General features: G+C 35.6%; 2 protein-coding genes across 2 annotated transcripts; both read left to right on the forward strand.

Moving 5' to 3' along the window:
- Window positions 1-7,359: 7,359 nt before the first annotated feature.
- LOC148079142 (tripartite motif-containing protein 16-like) lies at window positions 7,360-9,700 on the forward strand. Its single transcript, XM_087790604.1, has one exon. It carries the CDS (start codon window positions 7,360-7,362, stop codon window positions 8,950-8,952), a length of 1,593 nt encoding a protein of 530 aa, XP_087646730.1. The 3' UTR covers window positions 8,953-9,700.
- Window positions 9,701-16,469: 6,769 nt separating this feature from the next.
- Window positions 16,470-18,618, forward strand: LOC148079143 (tripartite motif-containing protein 16-like). The gene has a single exon (XM_087792260.1). It carries the CDS (start codon window positions 16,470-16,472, stop codon window positions 18,102-18,104), a length of 1,635 nt encoding a protein of 544 aa, XP_087648386.1. The 3' UTR covers window positions 18,105-18,618.
- The last annotated feature ends 2,888 nt before the right edge of the window (window positions 18,619-21,506 follow it).

The following is a 21,506-nucleotide window of genomic DNA, read 5'->3' on the forward strand; positions in this document are numbered from 1 at the left end:
TGGAGTCTGGGTTTCATCCTCGTGTGAGTTTGTGAAGCTGAAGTAGACGACAGTGAGATTGTGAGTCTCCAGGAGTGACATCATCACATGAAGCTTCAATGTTTGGATGAACGTCTCTGAGAACGTTTGTCGTTTGTGCCGCAGTGAAGACACAGTGACGTCATGTGACTGGATTAGAACCTCTGTGATTGGATTGTTACTGATGATGACGAGTCTTCTTTAAATCTTCTTTAATAAACACCTTCATGATCCGGTGATGATGGCAGCAGTCGTTACTCAAGTACTCCACAGTACTACAAATATATCCTGGTTACTACAGTATCTCATTGGATGTTATGGTTGCCTCTGTATCGTGATACGTATCATCAGATTCTTGACAATACACACACTTACACAGCCAGTCGTCCACGAGGAGTCAGAAAGAAGAAGAATTGATGTACATTTTGTTTTGATTCAATATTACAGTGTGAAAGGTATTTTATTTTGTGAAAAAAAGATTTTCTCCAAAGAAGTAAAGTGATGAAAATGAGTTCAACACAAACTCTATATCTTGTATCAGAGAAACCAGATCCTTCTGATTCAGTGTTATGTTGAGTTATGCTGTTTTTTAAAAATGTACATATAGAAACATTGATTTTTATTCACTCAAATTTCGTCTTGAAACACACTTTTATTCTCTTTTAAACACTCTGTGTGTTTTAACTGCTTTCTTAGTACTTTCATGTCATTGTACAACACTTTGTATCGACTGTTGTTGTTTTTAAAGTGTTTTATCAATAAACTTGATTGATTGTTTGATTGATTGATTATTTTTTCTTATTGAAATGTTAATCTAAATCAATAAATTGTACTTTTTGAATATATATTTTACACATTGATTTCAATATTCTAATTCCAATAATTCAAAAACACATATTCTATATGCAATATTCTTTCGTTTATTCAATATAACATCGACATCTTTATATTTACTTTCTTACACCTCTCTTTCTAAGATCAGAATCAAAACAACTTTTATTGTTGTAAACACAACAGTGGATATTATGTGGTGACAACATAAAATTACATGTTAATAATGAATACATTAATTAATACAAATAACACAAAATTAGTGCAACAGTCCATACTTTACATTTTGCACATTTTCTGCACTATATACATGATTACATTTTTTATTTATGATTAACGTTGTTTTTTTTTACTGTTGGTGGAACAATTCACTAGCAATTGAAATAATAATAATTCTGGTTCTGATATATAAACATGTTTTTATATAGAATATAAGTCTTAATTAAGAAGATAAATATATTACATTATTTGTCCAACATTTGAAACATGAAACCATTCAATATTCTGACACTGATTGACTTCCGTACTCAAGTTTGAACTAATGTTCCTTATTCTCTCTGTGAATGATCAACACACTGTGGTGTGTTCAGAGGATGATGTTTTGAACTGTGACTCTGCCTCGTCCACCTCTACACTCTTCCAACAGTAGAGGGAGCCAGAAACAAACATGTCATAACTACTGTACTGGTGCTTTAACAATATGTTCCGTTACTATGAATCAGAAACAGAAAACTACAAATAACAAACAATTTAATAATTGGAATGAAATAAAAACAGATTGTTTTAAAAAAAAAGAAGACATTGCCATAAAATGTCATATAAATAAATAATGAATGAGTGATCTTAGTTCCTTTAAAATATGTATTATACATGTAGAATATTAAAAGTAGTTTTTAGGTAGTAGGTTTTTTGTTTTTTTCAATAACTCAAAAATGTATTTTGAAATTCAATTTTATTTTTACAGCATTTTAAATTCAATATAAAATGTTGGTGTAATAGGATATTAAAAGTGTACTGAGGTACTTGATCAACTTCGATTATACCACTATTATAATATTGTACACTATTATACCTACATTTTCATATTGAATTTAAAAAACTAACAAGTTAAAAAAAAATGGAGTTTTTTAAATCAATGTATTCATTTTTGTAATAAAAAGATCAAACTTTACCTGTAAAATTTGAAAATTATTAGATTTAATATATATATATATATATATATATAAAATAAATTCTACCTTCCAAATACACTTTTTTTATATGAATTATTGAATAAAAACAAATTTTCGAACTCAAATTACAAATGATTAAATTAAGTTCTTTAAAGTTGTATCACTTGATAAGTAAAATTCAACATTCGACTTTCCCGCCAGTGAATGTAGAAGCGTTTGTAAAGATGTTGATTCTTCTCACCTCGGACTGGTCTCATCTTTAGACGACGTTTTCCACCAGACTCCGCCAGCACCAGTCGCACATCGTTTTCCCTCCTACGCTGCAAACCGCTTCAGTAAACTTGAGCTTCAACCGTGAAACTATACTGTAATAAAAACTATGATGATTTTTCATTCAAACACAATGTGTTCTTTTAACATCAATTCACCGGAACTTTAATCAAATATTGTATTTGAAGTAGAAAAACATGAAAACGAGGAACTAATCTTGTTCATACAGTATCAGAATATTGATTTCATCAGTTTATTTGCACGTATAATATCACAATGTGGACACAATATGTAATATGTCAACATTTAATCAAACACTTCATTAATATTGTAAGGAAATGACAACTTTACTGTAATCAATCATCTAGATTTAACACACATTTCAAATAATCACTTGATTAACTGATCTTCTTTCATATTTAATTCAAATTAAAAAATCATTGTCTTGCATCCAATCACTGCATCTACTCAGGTTCACAGGCCCAGGTCAGATAAAGACTTTCACACACTGAGAAAGATTAAACAATCCCAGATGAGAACTCACACTGAAAGAAACAACAGGCCAGCAAGTCGCTGGGAACAGATTCTCTCTCAAAGACAACAACCTTTGGTGAATTTCCAAGAAGACCACGTGCGGCAGCCATCTTAGAAGACAAGTGTTTACAGTTACTGACCAATCCTACATGTACAATTGACAAGAGGCGTTAACCTGAATATTCTACTATAAAAGATCCACCATTTTGTGAGATCTTTGCAAAATCCCAACACAAAATCCCCACAACTTGATGCCGTGACCCTTGGCGTGGACTCTGGTGGTTTGAAGGCCTTTTCGATTCCGAACTCTGAGGTGATTGTTCTCCAGGCAACCAGGCGCGCCACTATACCTTACTTCAGGAATCAGGTGAGAAAGATTGTATCTTATTTTTTACATAGATTTTTTAAGTTTATATTTTTGGTTAGGAAAGATTACATATATTTATATTTTATATTAGTTTGGTTGCCTGGACGAATAAACGAAAGTCTCTGGTTCACAAATTTAGATTATATATTTCAATAGTGCTTTCTTAAGCTGATGCTTGTTTTTTGAGGTATTGCATGGTCACTTGTTGTTTGTTGTTGTTTTAAGTATAGACGACATTATCGTGTCCCGGGAAAAAGAAGCATCGTTAAAAAAAGGAAAAAGACGTTGATTGGAATTTAAGTTGAATTGATAGGCAGAGGAGACGGTTACACGACCTGGTAACCCCTGGGATTCAGAGTAGGGGTGGAAGTATAACTGGCTCCCTCTGATGTTTTTCCAGATTCCTAAACTAGTTAGGATACTTGGCTTATGGTTGATTAATGTAGACGTACTTTTTTGGTAAGCCACGTAGCTATCATAAATTTGGGGATATTTGGGACTTGAGGGGTCTCTCCCGATATCCTGGTCTGAAGGCTCTGCCAGCTGTGGGTGTGTAGGCCAGTTAGATCTCATTGTGTTTCTGTGTTGAGGGGCTCCACAGGTATTTGGCAGTATAGTCAGGGCTAGTTAATTTTTCTGAACAATCACGGTGATGGACAAATTCTCATTGGTGACTACATTAGAGTTAGTTTGACGGGGGTTGAAATAGATGGAATAGTTGAGGGGTCTCCTATTCAGGGTGTTTGGAAGCTAATCGAGCGATCGAGGGGCTCTCGCCGATAGTTACTTCAACACTTTAGACACGACAGGCTGGTTAGAGTCTCGTTCCACGTAGCATTGTGTGTCTCTCTGAGCTGTTTTGGTAAAATACTGTTGTCGTCGTATTGTCAGTCTTTTTGTTAAAATTGTCTGTCTCTGTATATTCTGTTATTCTTTGCGTGAGATCTCTTGACTTTCTGTGACTCGGCTGAGAGTCCATGTGTGTGTGTCTTTGGACACTATCTCTTGCTGATAAGAACAACTGCTTCTTGGCAGACGCTGTCTTGTCAAGTTTCCTTGTTGGTGGGAGTGGTTTTACTTAGAGGTTGAACTTTTAAGACTTCGCTCTTTTCCTCACCGACCCTCCCATTGTATTCATGTCTTCTCTTAACGCAAATACATTCTTACTTCATCTTGAATTCTATTCACTAGACTGTTTGTTTATGAAAGAAAATAATAATAATTAAAGTTAATGTGTAATTTAATTGCTGACTTATTACGTTTTCTCTTACCTTTATCAATTGTTGTCATTTCTATTTTTTATTGATTTCTATTATTTCTTGTATTCAGTGTTATTGTTTTCCATTTTTTCTTTAGTTTCTTCCCTTCATTGTTTCTTTCTTAAGTATTTGGATTGAGTTTGGTATAATTATCCTTTCTCTTCATTAAGTAACATTCTTTGTTGACAATAGTAATTTTTCTATTATTCCTGTTTCTTCATTAAGGTATATATGTATATATACAGTTAATTTGTGGTATAATTGGTTTAAGAAGAAAAACAATAACAACTCACATTTCAATTTTCTCCTTCTTCTGCAGTGTTCAATAACAATAACACAATTACCATTGATGGTTGGCTCACTGCTGTATGTATTAATGATCTTGATCATCCTCTCTTCCTATTTCACATTTTCAATTGATCAACTCACAATTGGTCACATTGTGTGTAACTTTTGGTGTTTTGTCTAAAGCTAATACTGCTTATCTGAAACAAGTGTGTTATTGACTGCTTGCACATGTGTACGTTTGTTGATATTTAGTTCCTGTTTTTGTCTCTTCTTCTACTCTCAATTTCTGATCTTGGGTGTTGTGTCTGCTGTGCTGCCCCCTGCTGGTTTTCTCTTTACTTACTTCTTAATTGACTATTGTTCTGACGCAATTGGTGTAATTATTTAATTATTAATTAATGGAATCAATTACATTTATCTAATTAGATCAGTATTATATTTTATTATTTTAACAATTTGTCATAAATGTACTATCGTTTTATTAGTAGTAGTAAATAAGGGATTGGATTTTTATCTTTTTAATTATTGGATGAATATTAAGTTATATGTTGTATTTGGTCTTTAGACAGTCGCTCTTTTTCCTCTTTGTCAATTGTGCTATATTTATATATATAAGCAACTAATTAGGAAGTTAAATAAATAATAATAAATAAATAATAAGTTGTTAATTGACTATTGTTTTGACTTGAATACTTTAAATTAATTAGTATATATTTTGATTAGATCTAATTGCATATAACTTAATTGGTTATTATTACTTTCGATTTTCAAGTTATTCCGTTTCATTTTAATTTAATTGTTTTTATTATTAATATCTTAATTTACTATTTGTTTTATTGATCTCGGATTTTATAATATTTTAATAAGTTAATTAAAGTTTTGGTTCTTAATTTAGATTTAATATTTTCATGTAATTATTTATTTTGGTAATTGCTTCTTTACCTATTATTTTTAGCAATATTATTAATATTATCAATATTATTATTAATTTTTTCTATTCATTTATTGACCTCCTCTTTTCAAGACAAAAGTAACTTTTACTACAGGTGACTACAAGTTAAAGCTCCTGACAGGGAAGAAAAATAAGAATCTTTACTCTGTTTTTAACTTAATGGTAAATCTTATTATGAGTTACTCACATCAATGATTTCTGAGAATTCATAATAAATAAAATAGTTACACAAAGTTCTCTCATTAATCTCCAGATACAGCTAATTAAGATTCAACTTAAAGACTTGAAAGAGCTTCTCTTAAAGAAAGATGATGATAGTTCTAGGGTCCTATCATAGATGATAGTTGATGATAGTTCTAGGGTCCTATCATAGCTCCCTATTGGCCACTGGCTGGAGTGCATGGGTGTGGCAGGAGAAGAGGACGAGGGGATGGAAACAAACAAAGAATTTTGGTCAACAATGGTGCATCTTTGGCTTTTAGTCCAGGAACTTTGGTCCAGTTCCCTATTGGTGACACCTACGATTGAAGCAATTTTTCTGAGCTGTACAAACAAGAACTCAACCTCAACAACTCTCCACCAAGAATGAACTTCTGCTCCAGAGAGGGAGGAGCTGTACTGGTTCAACATGATTGAACATCTGATGGTTTCTCTGATCTTGAAAATACTTTTGAGACTTCATTCCTATGATCCACCTTTGGACCCCCCACACTGCACTAACAACTATGTCTAGGATGATGATAAACGTGATTATGAAGACAAATGGCACGATCTGGTCGCAAACATGAACTTGACTCTTGTCTGCGGTGACATTTTTGTGGTCCTGATGGTGTGGCTGCTGAACTAACAAACAAACAAGGTGTTCTCTAGGCTCTCTCTGACACTTCTGTCCCCCGTGTTGCTCTTGCTGTGGTTGCTGGTGGAGAAGCTAGGGCCCTGAGACACATGACTAAGAAATGCAAAGTTGTTTGCGATTTGACGAAAAAGGAGACAAATCTAACCTGTTAGAGACATGATATCTTCCTGAGTCTATGTAACAGTAAACAGTTAATCCCAGAATAACATCCTCTGATTGCTCCAATCAGGGCTATGATAAAAGCAGCCATAAGACGCTAAACAAAAACTTGTGTGGTCGACAATTTATTGTAAGAATTCACACTGAAAGACACAACAGGCCAGCCAGTCACTGGGAACAGACTCTCTCTAGAAGACAACAACCTTTGGTGAATTTACACGACGACCACGTGCAGCGGCCATCTTAGAATCAAGGGTTTACAGTTACTGACCAATCCTACATGTACAATTGACTAGAGGCGTTAACCTGAATATTCTACTATAAGAGATCCACCATTTTGTGAGATCTTTGCATTCGAAGACGTCTGCGATAGATCTCTCTGCTGCTAGCGCCGTGTTCACGTAAATTAGTCTCTGACTTTTGCAAAATTCACTAAACGAGCATTTTTGGTTTTAGAATCAAGGTGTGTCGAGGACTTTGTCCTGAATGAACATGTGGTTTCAAGGAAGTTTGATCGGCACATTATCAAACTTCCTCGAAACCACCTGTTCATTCAGGACAAAGTCCTGTGGTTGGAGCAGATCGTGGCAGAGACATGTGACTGAGACTATAAAAGAGTTCACCTGTGAAGGGAGTGTTTCAGTCGCAGAGACATGGAGACTAGAGTTGATCTGTTGTCTTGTTCCATCTGTCTGGATCTACTGAAGGATCCAGTCTCTCTTCCATGTGGACACAACTACTGTAAGACCTGTGTTGAAGGTCACTGGCAGGACAAGAACATCTACCAGTGTCCTCAGTGCAGACGGAGCTTCAGCGAGAGACCTGTCCTCCAGAAGAACACTGTGTTAGCAGAGTTAGTGGAGGAGCTGAAGAAGACTGAAGCAGTTGAGGACCTCTGCTCTGCTGGACCTGAAGATGTGACCTGTGACGCCTGCACTGGGAGGAAGATGAAAGCCATCAAGTCCTGTCTGGTGTGTCTGGTCTCCTACTGTCAGGAACATCTTCAGCCTCATCGAGAAGCTCCGGCCTTCAGGAGACACAAGCTGGTCCAGCCGTCCAAGCAGCTCCAGGAGATGATCTGCTCTGAACACGAGGAGGAGAAGAAGATGTTCTGTCGTTCTGATCAGCAGCTCATCTGTTCTCTCTGTGCTATGGACCAACACAAAGATCATGTCATCGTCTCGACCACAGCAGAGAGGAGGGAGAGAGAGAAAGACCTGGATCAGACTCAAGGAAGGATCCAGCAGAAGATCCAGAAGAGAGAGAAGGAAGTGAAGCTGCTCAAGAAGGAGCAGAAGAACATCAGAGTCTCTGCTGATGAAGCAGTGAAGGACAGTCAGGAGACCCTCGTCCAGATGATCCAGATTCTCAAGAGAAGAATGCCTGACGTGGAGCAGCAGATCAGATCTCTGCAGGAGACGGAAGACGCTCGAGTCCGAGGACGTCAGGAGGAGCTGGAGCAGGAGATCTCTGAGCTGAAGAAGAAAGAGGCTGAGCTGCAGCAGCTGTCACTCACCGACAGTGACACCATCTTCCTGCAGAACTGGACCTCACTCTCAGAGGTCAGTGAAGACACGACCTCCTCCACGACCCTTGAGCAAACTCACCGTCGCTTTGAGGAAGTAACAGCAGCCGTGTCAGCCTGCAGAGACCAAGTCCTGGACCTTCTGAGAGACATGTGGACCGACATCTCCATGATGTTCCTTCCAGAGACCAGAGAGCAGTTCCTCACACACTCACAGGACATCACTCTGGATCCAAACACTGCACACTCAAGGTTGATGTTGTCTGAAGGAAACAAGAAAGTGACAATCATGGGAAAACATCAGCCTCGTCCTGATCATCCAGACAGATTCAATGGTTATCTTCAAGTCTTGAGTCAAGAGTCTCTGACTGGACGTTGTTACTGGGAGGTGAAGACAACAGAAGTTGTTGCAGTATCAGTTTCATACAAGAACATCAGCAGATCAGGAAAAGAAAGTTTATTTGGATTAAATGACAAATCTTGGAGTTTATGGTGTCACGACTCTGGTTGTTCATTTACACACAACAACATCGAAACTAAAGTCTCCAGTGTCAGAGCCTCCACAGTGGGGGTGTACCTGGATCACTCTGCAGGTCTTCTGTCCTTCTACAGCGTCTCTGAGACCATGACTCTCCTCCACAGAGTCCAGACCAGCTTCACTCAACCTCTTCATGCTGGAGTCATAGTTGGGTCCTCGTGTGAGTTTGTGAAGCTGAAGTAGACGACAGTGAGATTGTGAGTCTCCAGGAGTGACATCATCACATGAAGCTTCAATGTTTGGATGAACGTCTCTGAGAACGTTTGTCGTTTGTGCCGCAGTGAAGACACAGTGACGTCATGTGACTGGATTAGAACCTCTGTGATTGGATTGTTACTGATGATGACGAGTCTTCTTTAAATCTTCTTTAATAAACACCTTCATGATCCGGTGATGATGGCAGCAGTCGTTACTCAAGTACTCCACAGTACTACAAATATATCCTGGTTACTACAGTATCTCATTGGATGTTATGGTTGCCTCTGTATCGTGATACGTATCATCAGATTCTTGACAATACACACACTTACACAGCCAGTCGTCCACGAGGAGTCAGAAAGAAGAAGAATTGATGTACATTTTGTTTTGATTCAATATTACAGTGTGAAAGGTATTTTATTTTGTGAAAAAAAGATTTTCTCCAAAGAAGTAAAGTGATGAAAATGAGTTCAACACAAACTCTATATCTTGTATCAGAGAAACCAGATCCTTCTGATTCAGTGTTATGTTGAGTTATGCTGTATTTTAAAAATGTACATATAGAAACATTGATTTTTATTCACTCAAATCTTGTCTTAAAACTTTTATTCTCTTTTAAAACCGCATGAGACTCTGAGCTGTTTTTAGTGCTTTTGACTTGTTTTATTTGATATTGTTTTAATTTTGTGTTTTAACTGCTTTCTTAGTACTTTCATGTCATTGTACAACACTTTGTTTCGACTGTTGTTGTTTTTGAAGTGCTTTATCAATAAACTTGATTGATTGATTGATTGATTGATTATTTTTTCTTATTGAAATGTTAATCTAAATCAATGAATTATCTTTTTGAATAATTTAATTTAAATAAATAAATATATAGATTATATATACATTTTACACATTGAGTTCAATATTCTAATTCTAATAATTAAAAAACACATTTTCTAAATGCAATATTCTTTTGTGTATTCAATATAACATCAACATCTTTTTATTTACTTTCTTACACCTCTCTTTCTAAGATCAGAATCATTGTGATCATGTTAATAATGAATAAATTAATTATTACAAATAACACAAAATTAGTGCAACAGTACATACTTTCAATTTTGCACATTTTCTGCACTTTATACATGTTAAATGTTTATTTAAGTTTAACGTTGTTTTTTCATTGTTGGTGGAACAATTCACTAGCAATTGAAATAATAATAATTCTGGTTCTCATATATAAACATGTTTTTATATAGAATATAAGTCTTAATTAAGAAGATAAATATATTAGATTATTTTGTCCATTATATATACTGTGTATGTACAAAATGTACCTTTCAATGTAAAACATGTTTAATTCAAATATTAAAAAAAAAAGATTTACAGCTTTAAAATAGACGACATTTCAAGAATAAAATTCAAAGTGTCAACATTTGAAACATGAAACCATTCAATATTCTGACACTGATTGACTTCCGTACTCAAGTTTGAACTAATGTTCCTTATTCTCTCTGTGAATGATCAACACACTGTGGTGTGTTCAGAGGATGATGTTGTGAACTGTGACTCTGCCTCGTCCACCTCTACACTCTTCCAACAGTAGAGGGAGCCAGAAACAAACATGTCATAACTACTGTACTGGTGCTTTAACAATATGTTCCGTTACTATGAATCAGAAACAGAAAACTACAAATAACAAACAATTTAATAATTGGAATGAAATAAAAACAGATAAATTTAAAAAAAAAAGACATTGCCATAAACTGTCATATAAATAAATAATGAATGAGTGATCTTAGTTCCTTTAAAATATGTATTATACATGTAGAATATTAAAAGTAGTTTTTAGGTAGTAGGTTTTTTGTTATTTTTCAATTACTCAAAAATGTATTTTGAAATTCAATTTTATTTTTACAGCATTTTAAATTCAATATAAAATGTTGGTGTAATAGGATATCAAAAGTGTACTGAGGTACTTGATCAACTTCAATTATACCACTATTATAATATTGTACACTATTATACCTACATTTTCATATTGAATTAAAAAAACTTACAAGTTAAAAAAAATATTGAGTTTATCAAATTATTGTTTTAATTTTTGGAATAAAAATATCAAACTTTGTGAAAAACTTGAAAATTATTTGATTATACATATATATATATTTATATATATTTATTTAATAAATTCTAACTTCCAAATACACTTGTTTCTTAATTAATTATTGAATAAAAACAAATTTTCTCAATCTAGAAATGATTAAATTAAGTTCTTTAAAGTTTTATCACCTGATAAGTAAAATTCAACATTCGACTTTCCCGCCAGCGAATGTAGAAGCGTTTGTAAAGATGTTGATTCTTCTCACCTCGGACTGGTCTCATCTTTAGACGACGTTTTCCACCAGACTCCGCCAGCACCAGTCGCACATCGTTTTCCCTCCTACGCTGCAAACCGCTTCAGTAAACTTGAGCTTCAACCGTGAAACTATACTGTAATAAAAACTATGATGATTTTTCATTCAAACACAATGTGTTCTTTTAACATCAATTCACCGGAACTTTAATCAAATATTGTATTTGAAGTAGAAAAACATGAAAACGAGGAACTAATCTTGTTCATACAGTATCAGAATATTGATTTCATCAGTTTATTTCCACTGATAATATCACAATGTGGACACAATATGTAATATGTCAACATTTAATCAAATACGTCATTAATATTGTAAGGAAATGACAACTTTACTGTAATCAATCATCTAGATTTAACACACATTTCAAATAATCACTTGATTAACTGATAATCTTTCATATTTAATTCATATTAAATAATCATTGTCTTGCATCCAATCACTGCATCTACTCAGGTTCACAGGCCCAGGTCAGATAAAGACTTTCACACACTGAGAAAGATTAAACAATCCCAGATGAGAACTCACACTGAAAGACACAACAGGCCAGCAAGTCACTGGGAACAGACTCTCTCTAGAAGACAACAACCTTTGGTGAATTTCCAAGAAGACCACGTGCGGCGGCCATCTTAGAAGACAAGTGTTTACAGTTACTGACCAATCCTACATGTACAATTGACTAGAGGCGTTAACCTGAATATTCTACTATAAAAGATCCACCATTTTGTGAGATCTTTGCAAAATGATGCAAAATCCCAACACAAAATCCCCACAACTTGATGTTGTGACCCTTGGCGTGGACTCTGGTGGTTTGAAGGCCTTCTCGATTCCGAGACGAACTCTGAGGTGATTGTTCTCCAGGCAACCAGGCGCGCCACTATACCTTACTTCAGGAATCAGGTGAGAAAGATTTTATCTTATTTCTTACATAGATTTTTTAAATTTATATTTTTGGTTAGGAAAGATTACATATATTTATATTTTATATTAGTTTTGGTTGCCTGGACGAATAAACGAAAGTCTCTGGTTCACAAATTTTAGATTATATTTTTCAATAGTGCTTTCTTAAGCTGATGCTCGTTTTTTGGGGTATTGCATGGTCACTTGTTGTTTGTTGTTGTTTTAAGTGTAGACGACATTATCGTGTCCCGGGAAAAAGAAGCATCGTTGAAAAAAGGAAAAAGACGTTGATTGGAATTTAAGTTGAATTGATAGGCAGAGGAGACGGTTACACGACCTGGTAACCCCTGGGATTCAGAGTAGGGGTGGAAGTATAACTGGCTCCCTCTGACGTTTTTCCAGATTCCTAAACTAGTTAGGATACTTGGCTTATGGTTGATTAATGTAGACGTACTTTTTCGGTAAGCCAAGTAGCTATCATAAATTTGGGGATATTTGTGACTTGAGGGGTCTCTCCCGATATCCTGGTCTGAAGGCTCTGCCAGCTGTGGGTGTGTAGGCCAGTTAGATCTCATTGTGTTTCTGTGTTGAGGGGCTCCACAGGTATTTGGCAGTATAGTCAGGGCTAGTTAATTTTTCTGAACACTATCTCTTGCTGATAAGAACAACTGCTTCTTGGCAGACGCTGTCTTGTCAGCTGCTGCAAGTCCGACTGAGCTCCGAAAGAGAGTTTCCTTGTTGGTGGGAGTGGTTTTACTTAGAGGTTGAACTTTTAAGACTTCGCTCTTTTCCTCACCGACCCTCCCATTGTATTCATGTCTTCTCTTAACGCACATACATTCTTACTTCATCTTGAATTCTATTCACTAGACTGTTTGTTTATGAAAGAAAATAATAATAGTTAAAGTTAATGTGTAATTTAATTGTTGACTTATTACGTTTTCTCTTACCTTTATCAATTGTTGTCATTTCTATTTTTATTGATTTCTATTATTTCTTGTATTCAGTGTTATTGTTTTCCATTTTTTCTTTAGTTTCTTCCCTTCATTGTTTCTTTCTTAAGTATTTGGATTGAGTTTGGTATAATTATCTTTTCTCTTCATTAAGTTACATTCTTTGTTGACAATAGTTATTTTACTATTATTCCTGTTTCTTCATTAAGGTATATATGTATATATACAGTTAATTAGTGGTATAATTGGTTTAAGAAGAAAAACAAAAACAACTCACATTTCAATTTTCTCCTTCTTCTGCAGTGTTCAATAACAATAACACAATTACCATTGATGGTTGGCTCACTGCTGTATGTATTAATGATCTTGATCATCCTCTCTTCCTATTTCACATTTTCAATTGATCAACTCACAATTGGTCACATTGCGTGTAACTTTTGGTGTTTTATCTAATACTGCTTATCTGAAACAAGTGTGTCATTGACTGCTTGCACATGTGTACGTTTGTTGATATTTAGTTCCTGTTTTTGTCTCTTCTTCTACTCTCAATTTCTGATCTTGGGTGTTGTGTTTGCTGTGCTGCCCCCTGCTGGTTTTCTCTTTACTTACTTCTTAATTTACTATTGTTCTGACTCAATTGGTGTAATTATTTAATTATTAATTAATGGAATCAATTACATTTATCTAGTTAGATCAGTATTCATGTTTATTTTGTTTTATTATTTTTTCAATTGTTACATTTTAATTACATGAGATGGAATTTCATTTAATTATTTTAACAATTTGTCATAAATGTACTATCGTTTTATTAGTAGTAATAAATAAGGGATTGGATTTTTATCTTTTTAATTATTGGATGAATATTAAGTTATATGTTGTATTTGGTCTTTAGACAGTCACTCCTTTTCCTCTTTGTCAATTGTGCTATATTTATATATATAAGCAACTAATTAGGAAGTTAAATAAATAATAATAAATAAATAATAAGTTGTTAATTGACTATTGTTTTGACTTGAATCATTTTAATTAATTAGTATATATTTTGATTAGATCTAATTGCATTTAACTTAATTGGTTATTATTACTTTCGATTTTCAAGTTATTCCGTTTGATTTTAATTTAATTGTTTTTATTATTAATATCTTAATTTACTATTTGTTTTATTGATCTCGGATTTTATAATATTTCAATTAGTTAATTAAAGTTTTGGTTCTTAATATAGATTTTTAGATTCTTCCTCTTTCATATTTTCACTTAATTATTTTTAATTTTGGTAATTGCTTCTTTACCTATTATTTTTAGCAATATTATTAATATTATCAATATTATTTAAATTTTTTTCTATTCATTTATTGACCTCCTCTTTTTAAGAGAAAAGTAACTATTGCTACAGGTGACTACAAGTTAAAGCTCCTGACAGGGAAGAAAAATGACAATCTTTACTCTGTTTTTAACTTAATGGTAAATCTTATTATGAGTTACTCACATCAATGATTTCTGAGAATTCATAATAAATAGAATAGTTACACAAAGTTCTCTCATTAAGCTCCAGATACAGCTAATTAAGATTCAACTTACAGACTTGAAAGAGCTTCTCTTAAAGAAAGATGATGATAGTTCTAGGGTCCTATCATAGATGATAGTTGATGATAGTTCTAGGGTCCTATCATAGATGATAGTTGATGATAGTTCTAGGGTCCTATCATAGCTCCCTATTGGCCACTGGCTGGAGTGCATGGGTGTGGCAGGAGAAGAGGACGAGGGGATGGAAACAAACAAAGAATTTTGGTCAACAATGGCGCATTTTTGGCTTTTAGTCCAGGAACTTTGGTCCAGTTCCCTATTGGTGACACCTACGATTGAAGCAATTTTTCTGAGCTGTACAAACAAGAACTCAACCTCAACAACTCTCCACCAAGAATGAACTTCTGCTCCAGAGAGGGAGGAGCTGTACTGGTTCAACATGATTGAACATCTGATGGTTTCTCTGATCTTGAAAATACTTTTGAGACTTCATTCCTATGATCCACCTTTGGACCCCCCACACTGCACTAACAACTATTTCTGGGATGATGATGAACCTGATTATGAAGACAAATGGCACAAACTTGACTCTTGTCTGCGGTGACATTTTTGTGGTCCTGATGGTGTGGCTGCTGAACTAACAAACAAACAAGGTGTTCTCTATGCTCTCTCTGACACTTCTGTCCCTCGTGTTGCTCTTGCTGTGTTTGCTGGTGGAGAAGCTAGGGCCCTGAGACACATGACTAAGAAATGCAAAGTTGTTTGCGATTTGACGAAAAAGGAGACAAATCTAACCTGTTAGAGACATGATATCTTCCTGAGTCTATGTAACAGTAAACAGTTAATCCCAGAATAACATCCTCTGATTGCTCCACTCAGAGCTATGATGAAAGCAGCCATAAGACGCTAAACAAAAACTTGTGTGGTCGACAATTTATTGTGAGAACTCACACTGAAAGACACAACAGGCCAGCAAGTCACTGGGAACAGACTCTCTCTAGAAGACAACAACCTTTGGTGAATTTACACGACGATCATGTGCAGCGGCCATCTTAGAATCAAGGGTTTACAGTTACTGACCAATCCTACATGTACAATTGACTAGAGGCGTTAACCTGAATATTCTACTATAAAAGATCCACCATTTTGTGAGATCTTTGCGTTCGAAGACGTCTGCGATAGATCTCTCTGCCGCTAGCGCCGTGTTCAGGTAAATTTGTCTCTGACTTTTGCAAAATTCACTAAACGAGCATTTTTCTTAAACTCATCTGTCTGTCCGCTGATTTGTTAAATATAGATACACGTGTGTGTGTGAATGTGTATGTGTGTGTGTGTGTGTGTGTGTGTGTGTGTGTGTGTGTGTGTGTGTGTGTGTGTGTGTGTGTGTGTGTGTGTGTGTGTGTGTGTGTGTGGGGGTGTGTGTGTGTGTGTGTGTGTGTGTGTGTGTGTGTGTGTGTGTGTGTGTGTGTGTGTGTGTGCGTGTGTGTGTGTGTGTGTGAGTGTGTGTGTGTGTGTGTGTGTGTTAGAATCAAGGTGTGTCGAGGACTTTGTCCTGAATGAACATGTGGTTTCAAGGCAGTTTGATCGGCACATTATCAAACTTCCTCGAAACCACCTGTTCATTCAGGACAAAGTCCTGTGGTTGGAGCAGATCGTGGCAGAGACATGTGACTGAGACTATAAAAGAGTTCACCTGTGAAGGGAGTGTTTCAGTCGCAGAGACATGGAGACTAGAGTTGATTTGTTGTCTTGTTGCATCTGTCTGGATCTACTGAAGGATCCAGTCTCTCTTGCATGTGGACACAACTACTGTAAGACCTGTGTTGAAGGTCTCTGGCAGGACAAGAACATCTACAAGTGTCCTCAGTGCAGACGGAGCTTCAGCGAGAGACCTGTCCTCCAGAAGAACACTGTGTTAGCAGAGTTAGTGGAGGAGCTGAAGAAGACTGGAGCAGCTGAGGACCTCTGCTCTGCTGGACCTGAAGATGTGACCTGTGACGCCTGCACTGGGAGGAAGATGAAAGCCCTCAAGTCCTGTCTGGTGTGTCTGGTCTCCTACTGTCAGGAACATCTTCAGCCTCATCGAGAAGCTCCGGCCTTCAGGAGACACAAGCTGGTCCAGCCGTCCAAGCAGCTCCAGGAGATGATCTGCTCTGAACACAAGGAGGAGAAGAAGATGTTCTGTCGTTCTGATCAGCAGCTCATCTGTTCTCTCTGTGCTGTGGACCAACACAAAGATCATGTCATCGTCTCGACCACAGCAGAGAGGAGGGAGAGAGAGAAAGACCTGGATCAGAGTCAAGGAAGGATCCAGCAGAAGATCCAGAAGAGAGAGAAGGAAGTGAAGCTGCTCCAGCAGGAGAAGAAGAACATCAGAGTCTCTGCTGATGAAGCAGTGAAAGACAGTCAGGAGACCCTCGTCCAGATGATCCAGATGATCCAGATCCTCCAGAGAAGAATGTCTGATGTGGAGCAGCAGATCAGTTCTCTGCAGGAAACTGAAGCCGCTCGAGTCCGAGGACTTGAGGAGCAGCTGGAGCAGGAGATCTCTGAGCTGAAGAAGAAAGAGGCTGAGCTGCAGCAGCTGTCACTCACCGACAGTGACATCATCTTCCTGCAGAACTGGACCTCACTCTCAGAGGTCAGTGAAGACACAACCTCACTCTCAGAGGTCAGTGAAGACACAACCTCCTCCACGACCCTTGAGCAAACTCACCGTCGCTTCGAGGAAGTTAGAGCAGCCGTGTCAGCCTGCAGAGACCAAGTCCTGGACCTTCTGAGAGACATGTGGCCCGACATCTCCATGATGTTCCTTCCAGAGACCAGAGAGCAGTTCCTCACACACTCACAGGACATCACTCTGGATCCAAACACTGTAGGATCATGGTTGATGTTGTCTGAAGGAAACAAGAAAGTGACAATCATGGAAGAACATCAGCCTTGTCCTCGTCATCCAGACAGATTCTATGATTCTCTTCAGGTCTTGAGTCAAGAGTCTCTGACTGGACGTTGTTACTGGGAGGTGAAGAGAACAGAAGGAGATGTTGTAGTAGCAGTTTCATACAAGAACATCAGCAGATCAGGAGATGAAAGTTTATTTGGTAATAATGACAAATCTTGGGGTTTATATAGTAACGACTCTGGTTGTTTATTTATACACAACAACATCAGAACTAAAGTCTCCAGTGTCGGACCCTCCACAGTGGGGGTGTACCTGGATCACTCTGCAGGTCTTCTGTCCTTCTACAGCGTCTCTGAGACCATGACTCTCCTCCACAGAGTCCAGACCAGCTTCACTCAACCTCTTCATGCTGGAGTCTGGGTTCCGTTCTCGTGTGAGTTTGTGAAGCTGAAGTAGACGACAGTGAGATTGTGAGTCTCCAGGAGTGACATCATCACATGAAGCTTCAATGTTTGGATGAACGTCTCTGAGAACGTTTGTCGTTTGTGCCGCAGTGAAGACACAGTGACGTCATGTGACTGGATTAGAACCTCTGTGATTGGATTGTTACTGATGATGACGAGTCTTCTTTAAATCTTCTTTAATAAACACCTTCATGATCCGGTGATGATGGCAGCAGTCGTTACTCAAGTACTCCACAGTACTACAAATATATCCTGGTTACTACAGTATCTCATTGGATGTTATGGTTGCCTCTGTATCGTGATACGTATCATCAGATTCTTGACAATACACACACTTACACAGCCAGTCGTCCACGAGGAGTCAGAAAGAAGAAGAATTGATGTACATTTTGTTTTGATTCAATATTACAGTGTGAAAGGTATTTTATTTTGTGAAAAAAAGATTTTCTCCAAAGAAGTAAAGTGATGAAAATGAGTTCAACACAAACTCTATATCTTGTATCAGAGAAACCAGATCCTTCTGATTCAGTGTTATGTTGAGTTATGCTGTTTTTTAAAAATGTACACATAGAAACATTGATTTTTATTCACTCAAATCTCATCTTAAAACACACTTTTATTCTCTTTTAACACAGCATGAGACTCTGAGCTGTTTTTAGTGCTTTTGACTTGTTTTATTGGATATTGTTTTATTTCTGTGTGTTTTAACTGCTTTCTTAGTACTTTCATGTCATTGTACAACACTTTGTATCGACTGCTGTTGTTTTTAAAGTGTTTTATCAATAAACTCGATTGATTGATCGATTGATTGAGTGATTATTTTTTCTAATTGAAATGTTAATCTAAATCAATGAATTATCTTTTTGAATAATTTATTTTAAATAAATAAATATATAGATTATATATATATATTTTACACATTGAGTTCAATATTCTAAGTCCAATAATTAAAAATCTAAATGCAATATTCTTTTGTTTATTCAATATAACATCAACATCTTTATATTTACTTTCTTACACCTCTCTTTCTAAGATCACAATCAAAACAACTTTTATTGTTGTAAACACAACAGTGGATATTATGTGGTGACAACATAAAATTAAATGTTAATAATGAATAAATAAATGAATACAAATAACACAAAATTAGTGTCCAGTCCATACTTTACATTTTGCACATTTTCTGCACTATATACATAATTACATTTTTATTTATGTTTAACGTTGTTTTTTTACTGTTGGTGGAACAATTCACTAGTAATTGAAATAATAATAATTCTGGTTCTGATATATAAACGTTTTTATATAGAATATAAGTCTTAATTAAGAAGATAAATATATTGGATTATTTTGTACATTATATATACTTTCTATATACAAAATGTAACTTTCAATGTACAACATATTTAATTCAAATATTTAAAAAAAAGATTTACAGCTTTAAAATAGACGACATTTCAAGAATAAAATTCAAAGTGTCAACATTTGAAACATGAAACCATTCAATATTCTGACACTGATTGACTTCCGTACTCAAGTTTGAACTAATGTTCCTTATTCTCTCTGTGAATGATCAACACACTGTGGTGTGTTCAGAGGATGATGTTGTGAACTGTGACTCTGCCTCGTCCACCTCTACACTCTTCCAACAGTAGAGGGAGCCAGAAACAAACATGTCATAACTACTGTACTGGTGCTTTAACAATATGTTCCGTTACTATGAATCAGAAACAGAAAACTACAAATAACAAATATAAAGAAATAAAATAATTGGAATGAAATAAAAACAGATTCATTAAAAAAACAAAACATATATTGCCATAAAATGTCATATAAATAATTAATGACTAAGTGATATTCGTTCCTTTAAAATATGTATTATACATGTAGAATTCTACAAATGTTTTTTTCAATAATTCAAAAATGTATTTTATTTTTACAGCATTTTAAATTCAATATAAAATGTTGGTGTAATAGGATATCTAAAGAGTACTGAGGTACTTGATCAACTTCGATTGTACCACTATTATAATATTGTACACTATTATACCTACATTTTTATATTTAATTAAAAAAACTTACAAGTTAAAAAAAAAAAAGAGTTTATCAAATTATTTTTGGAATAAAAATATCAAACTTTACGTGTAAAATTTGAAAATTATTCGATTTAAACAAGAAAAAAAATATATATATAATAATAATCTCTATTTATATAGCTCCTTTCTAGACCAGGGTCACAAAGCGCTTTGACAGCCATTCACACATACTGATGGGAGTAGGCTGCACCACATGGCGCCGAATCTGCCATCAGGGTAAAGTGTCTTGCTCAGGGACACAATGACACAAGCTTGTCTGGAGCTGGGATTGAACCTGCAACCTTTTGGACTGCAGGCAACCACTCTACCATCTGAGCTATGACGCCACCAATATATATATATTTCTTAAATAAATTCTACCTTCCAAATACATTTTTTTTATATTAATTATTGAATAAAAACAAATTTTACCATCTCAATCTAGAAATGATTAAATTTAGTTATTTAAAGCTTTATCACTTGATAAGTAAAATTCAACATTCGACTTTCCCGCCAGTGAATGTAGAAGCATTTGTAAAGATGTTGATTCTTCTCACCTCAGACTGGTCTCATCTTTAGACGACGTTTTCCACCAGACTCCGCCAGCACCAGTCGCACATCGTGTAAATCATAAGGGTGTAAATATGGATTCACTTAAATATCCTGATATTTCTTTCACGATACCCAACGACACTGTATCCATGTATGCATATTAAAAAAAGACACTCGTTTATTGTTAAATTTTCATTTTATTTTTGGCATTTTTTAAATGATAGTTATTTTACCCTTTATTATGGTGAGTATAAAATCAAATAATTCTTGTGAACATTCAAATTATCAGAACGTTTTTCATTTAACTGTCACTAGATGGCAGCAGTCATTACGTCGTCCGTAGCTAAAGAAACAATGAGGTCCCGGTGACTGAGGACGAGAGGATACAGTGACTCCAGCAGCTTTTAAAGATGATGTTTGGACATATTTTGGTTTGAAAACAAATGAAAGCAGTTACGACTTCGTCAAGAGTCATGTGGTCTGTAAATACTACAACACCAGAGTCAAGTACTGGACAATACTACACATATATACTTGTTACTACACTATCACAACACCAGAGTCAAGTACTGGACAATACTACACATATATCCTTGTTACTACACTATCACAACACCAGAGTCAAGTACTGGACAATACTACACATATATACTTGTTACTACACTATCACAACACCAGAGTCAAGTACTGGACAATACTACACATATATACTTGTTACTACACTATCACAACACCAGAGTCAAGTACTGGACAATACTACACATATA

Source organism: Callionymus lyra, chromosome 5, assembly GCF_982586985.1.
Source record: "Callionymus lyra chromosome 5, fCalLyr1.hap1.1, whole genome shotgun sequence".
Lineage (NCBI taxonomy): Eukaryota > Metazoa > Chordata > Actinopteri > Syngnathiformes > Callionymidae > Callionymus > Callionymus lyra.

Bases quoted from the DNA above. Each gene is read 5' to 3' on its own strand.
- LOC148079142 (XM_087790604.1), top strand. From the start codon at position 7,360: ATGGAGACTAGAGTTGATCTGTTGTCTTGTTCCATCTGTCTGGATCTA.
- LOC148079143 (XM_087792260.1), top strand. From the start codon at position 16,470: ATGGAGACTAGAGTTGATTTGTTGTCTTGTTGCATCTGTCTGGATCTA.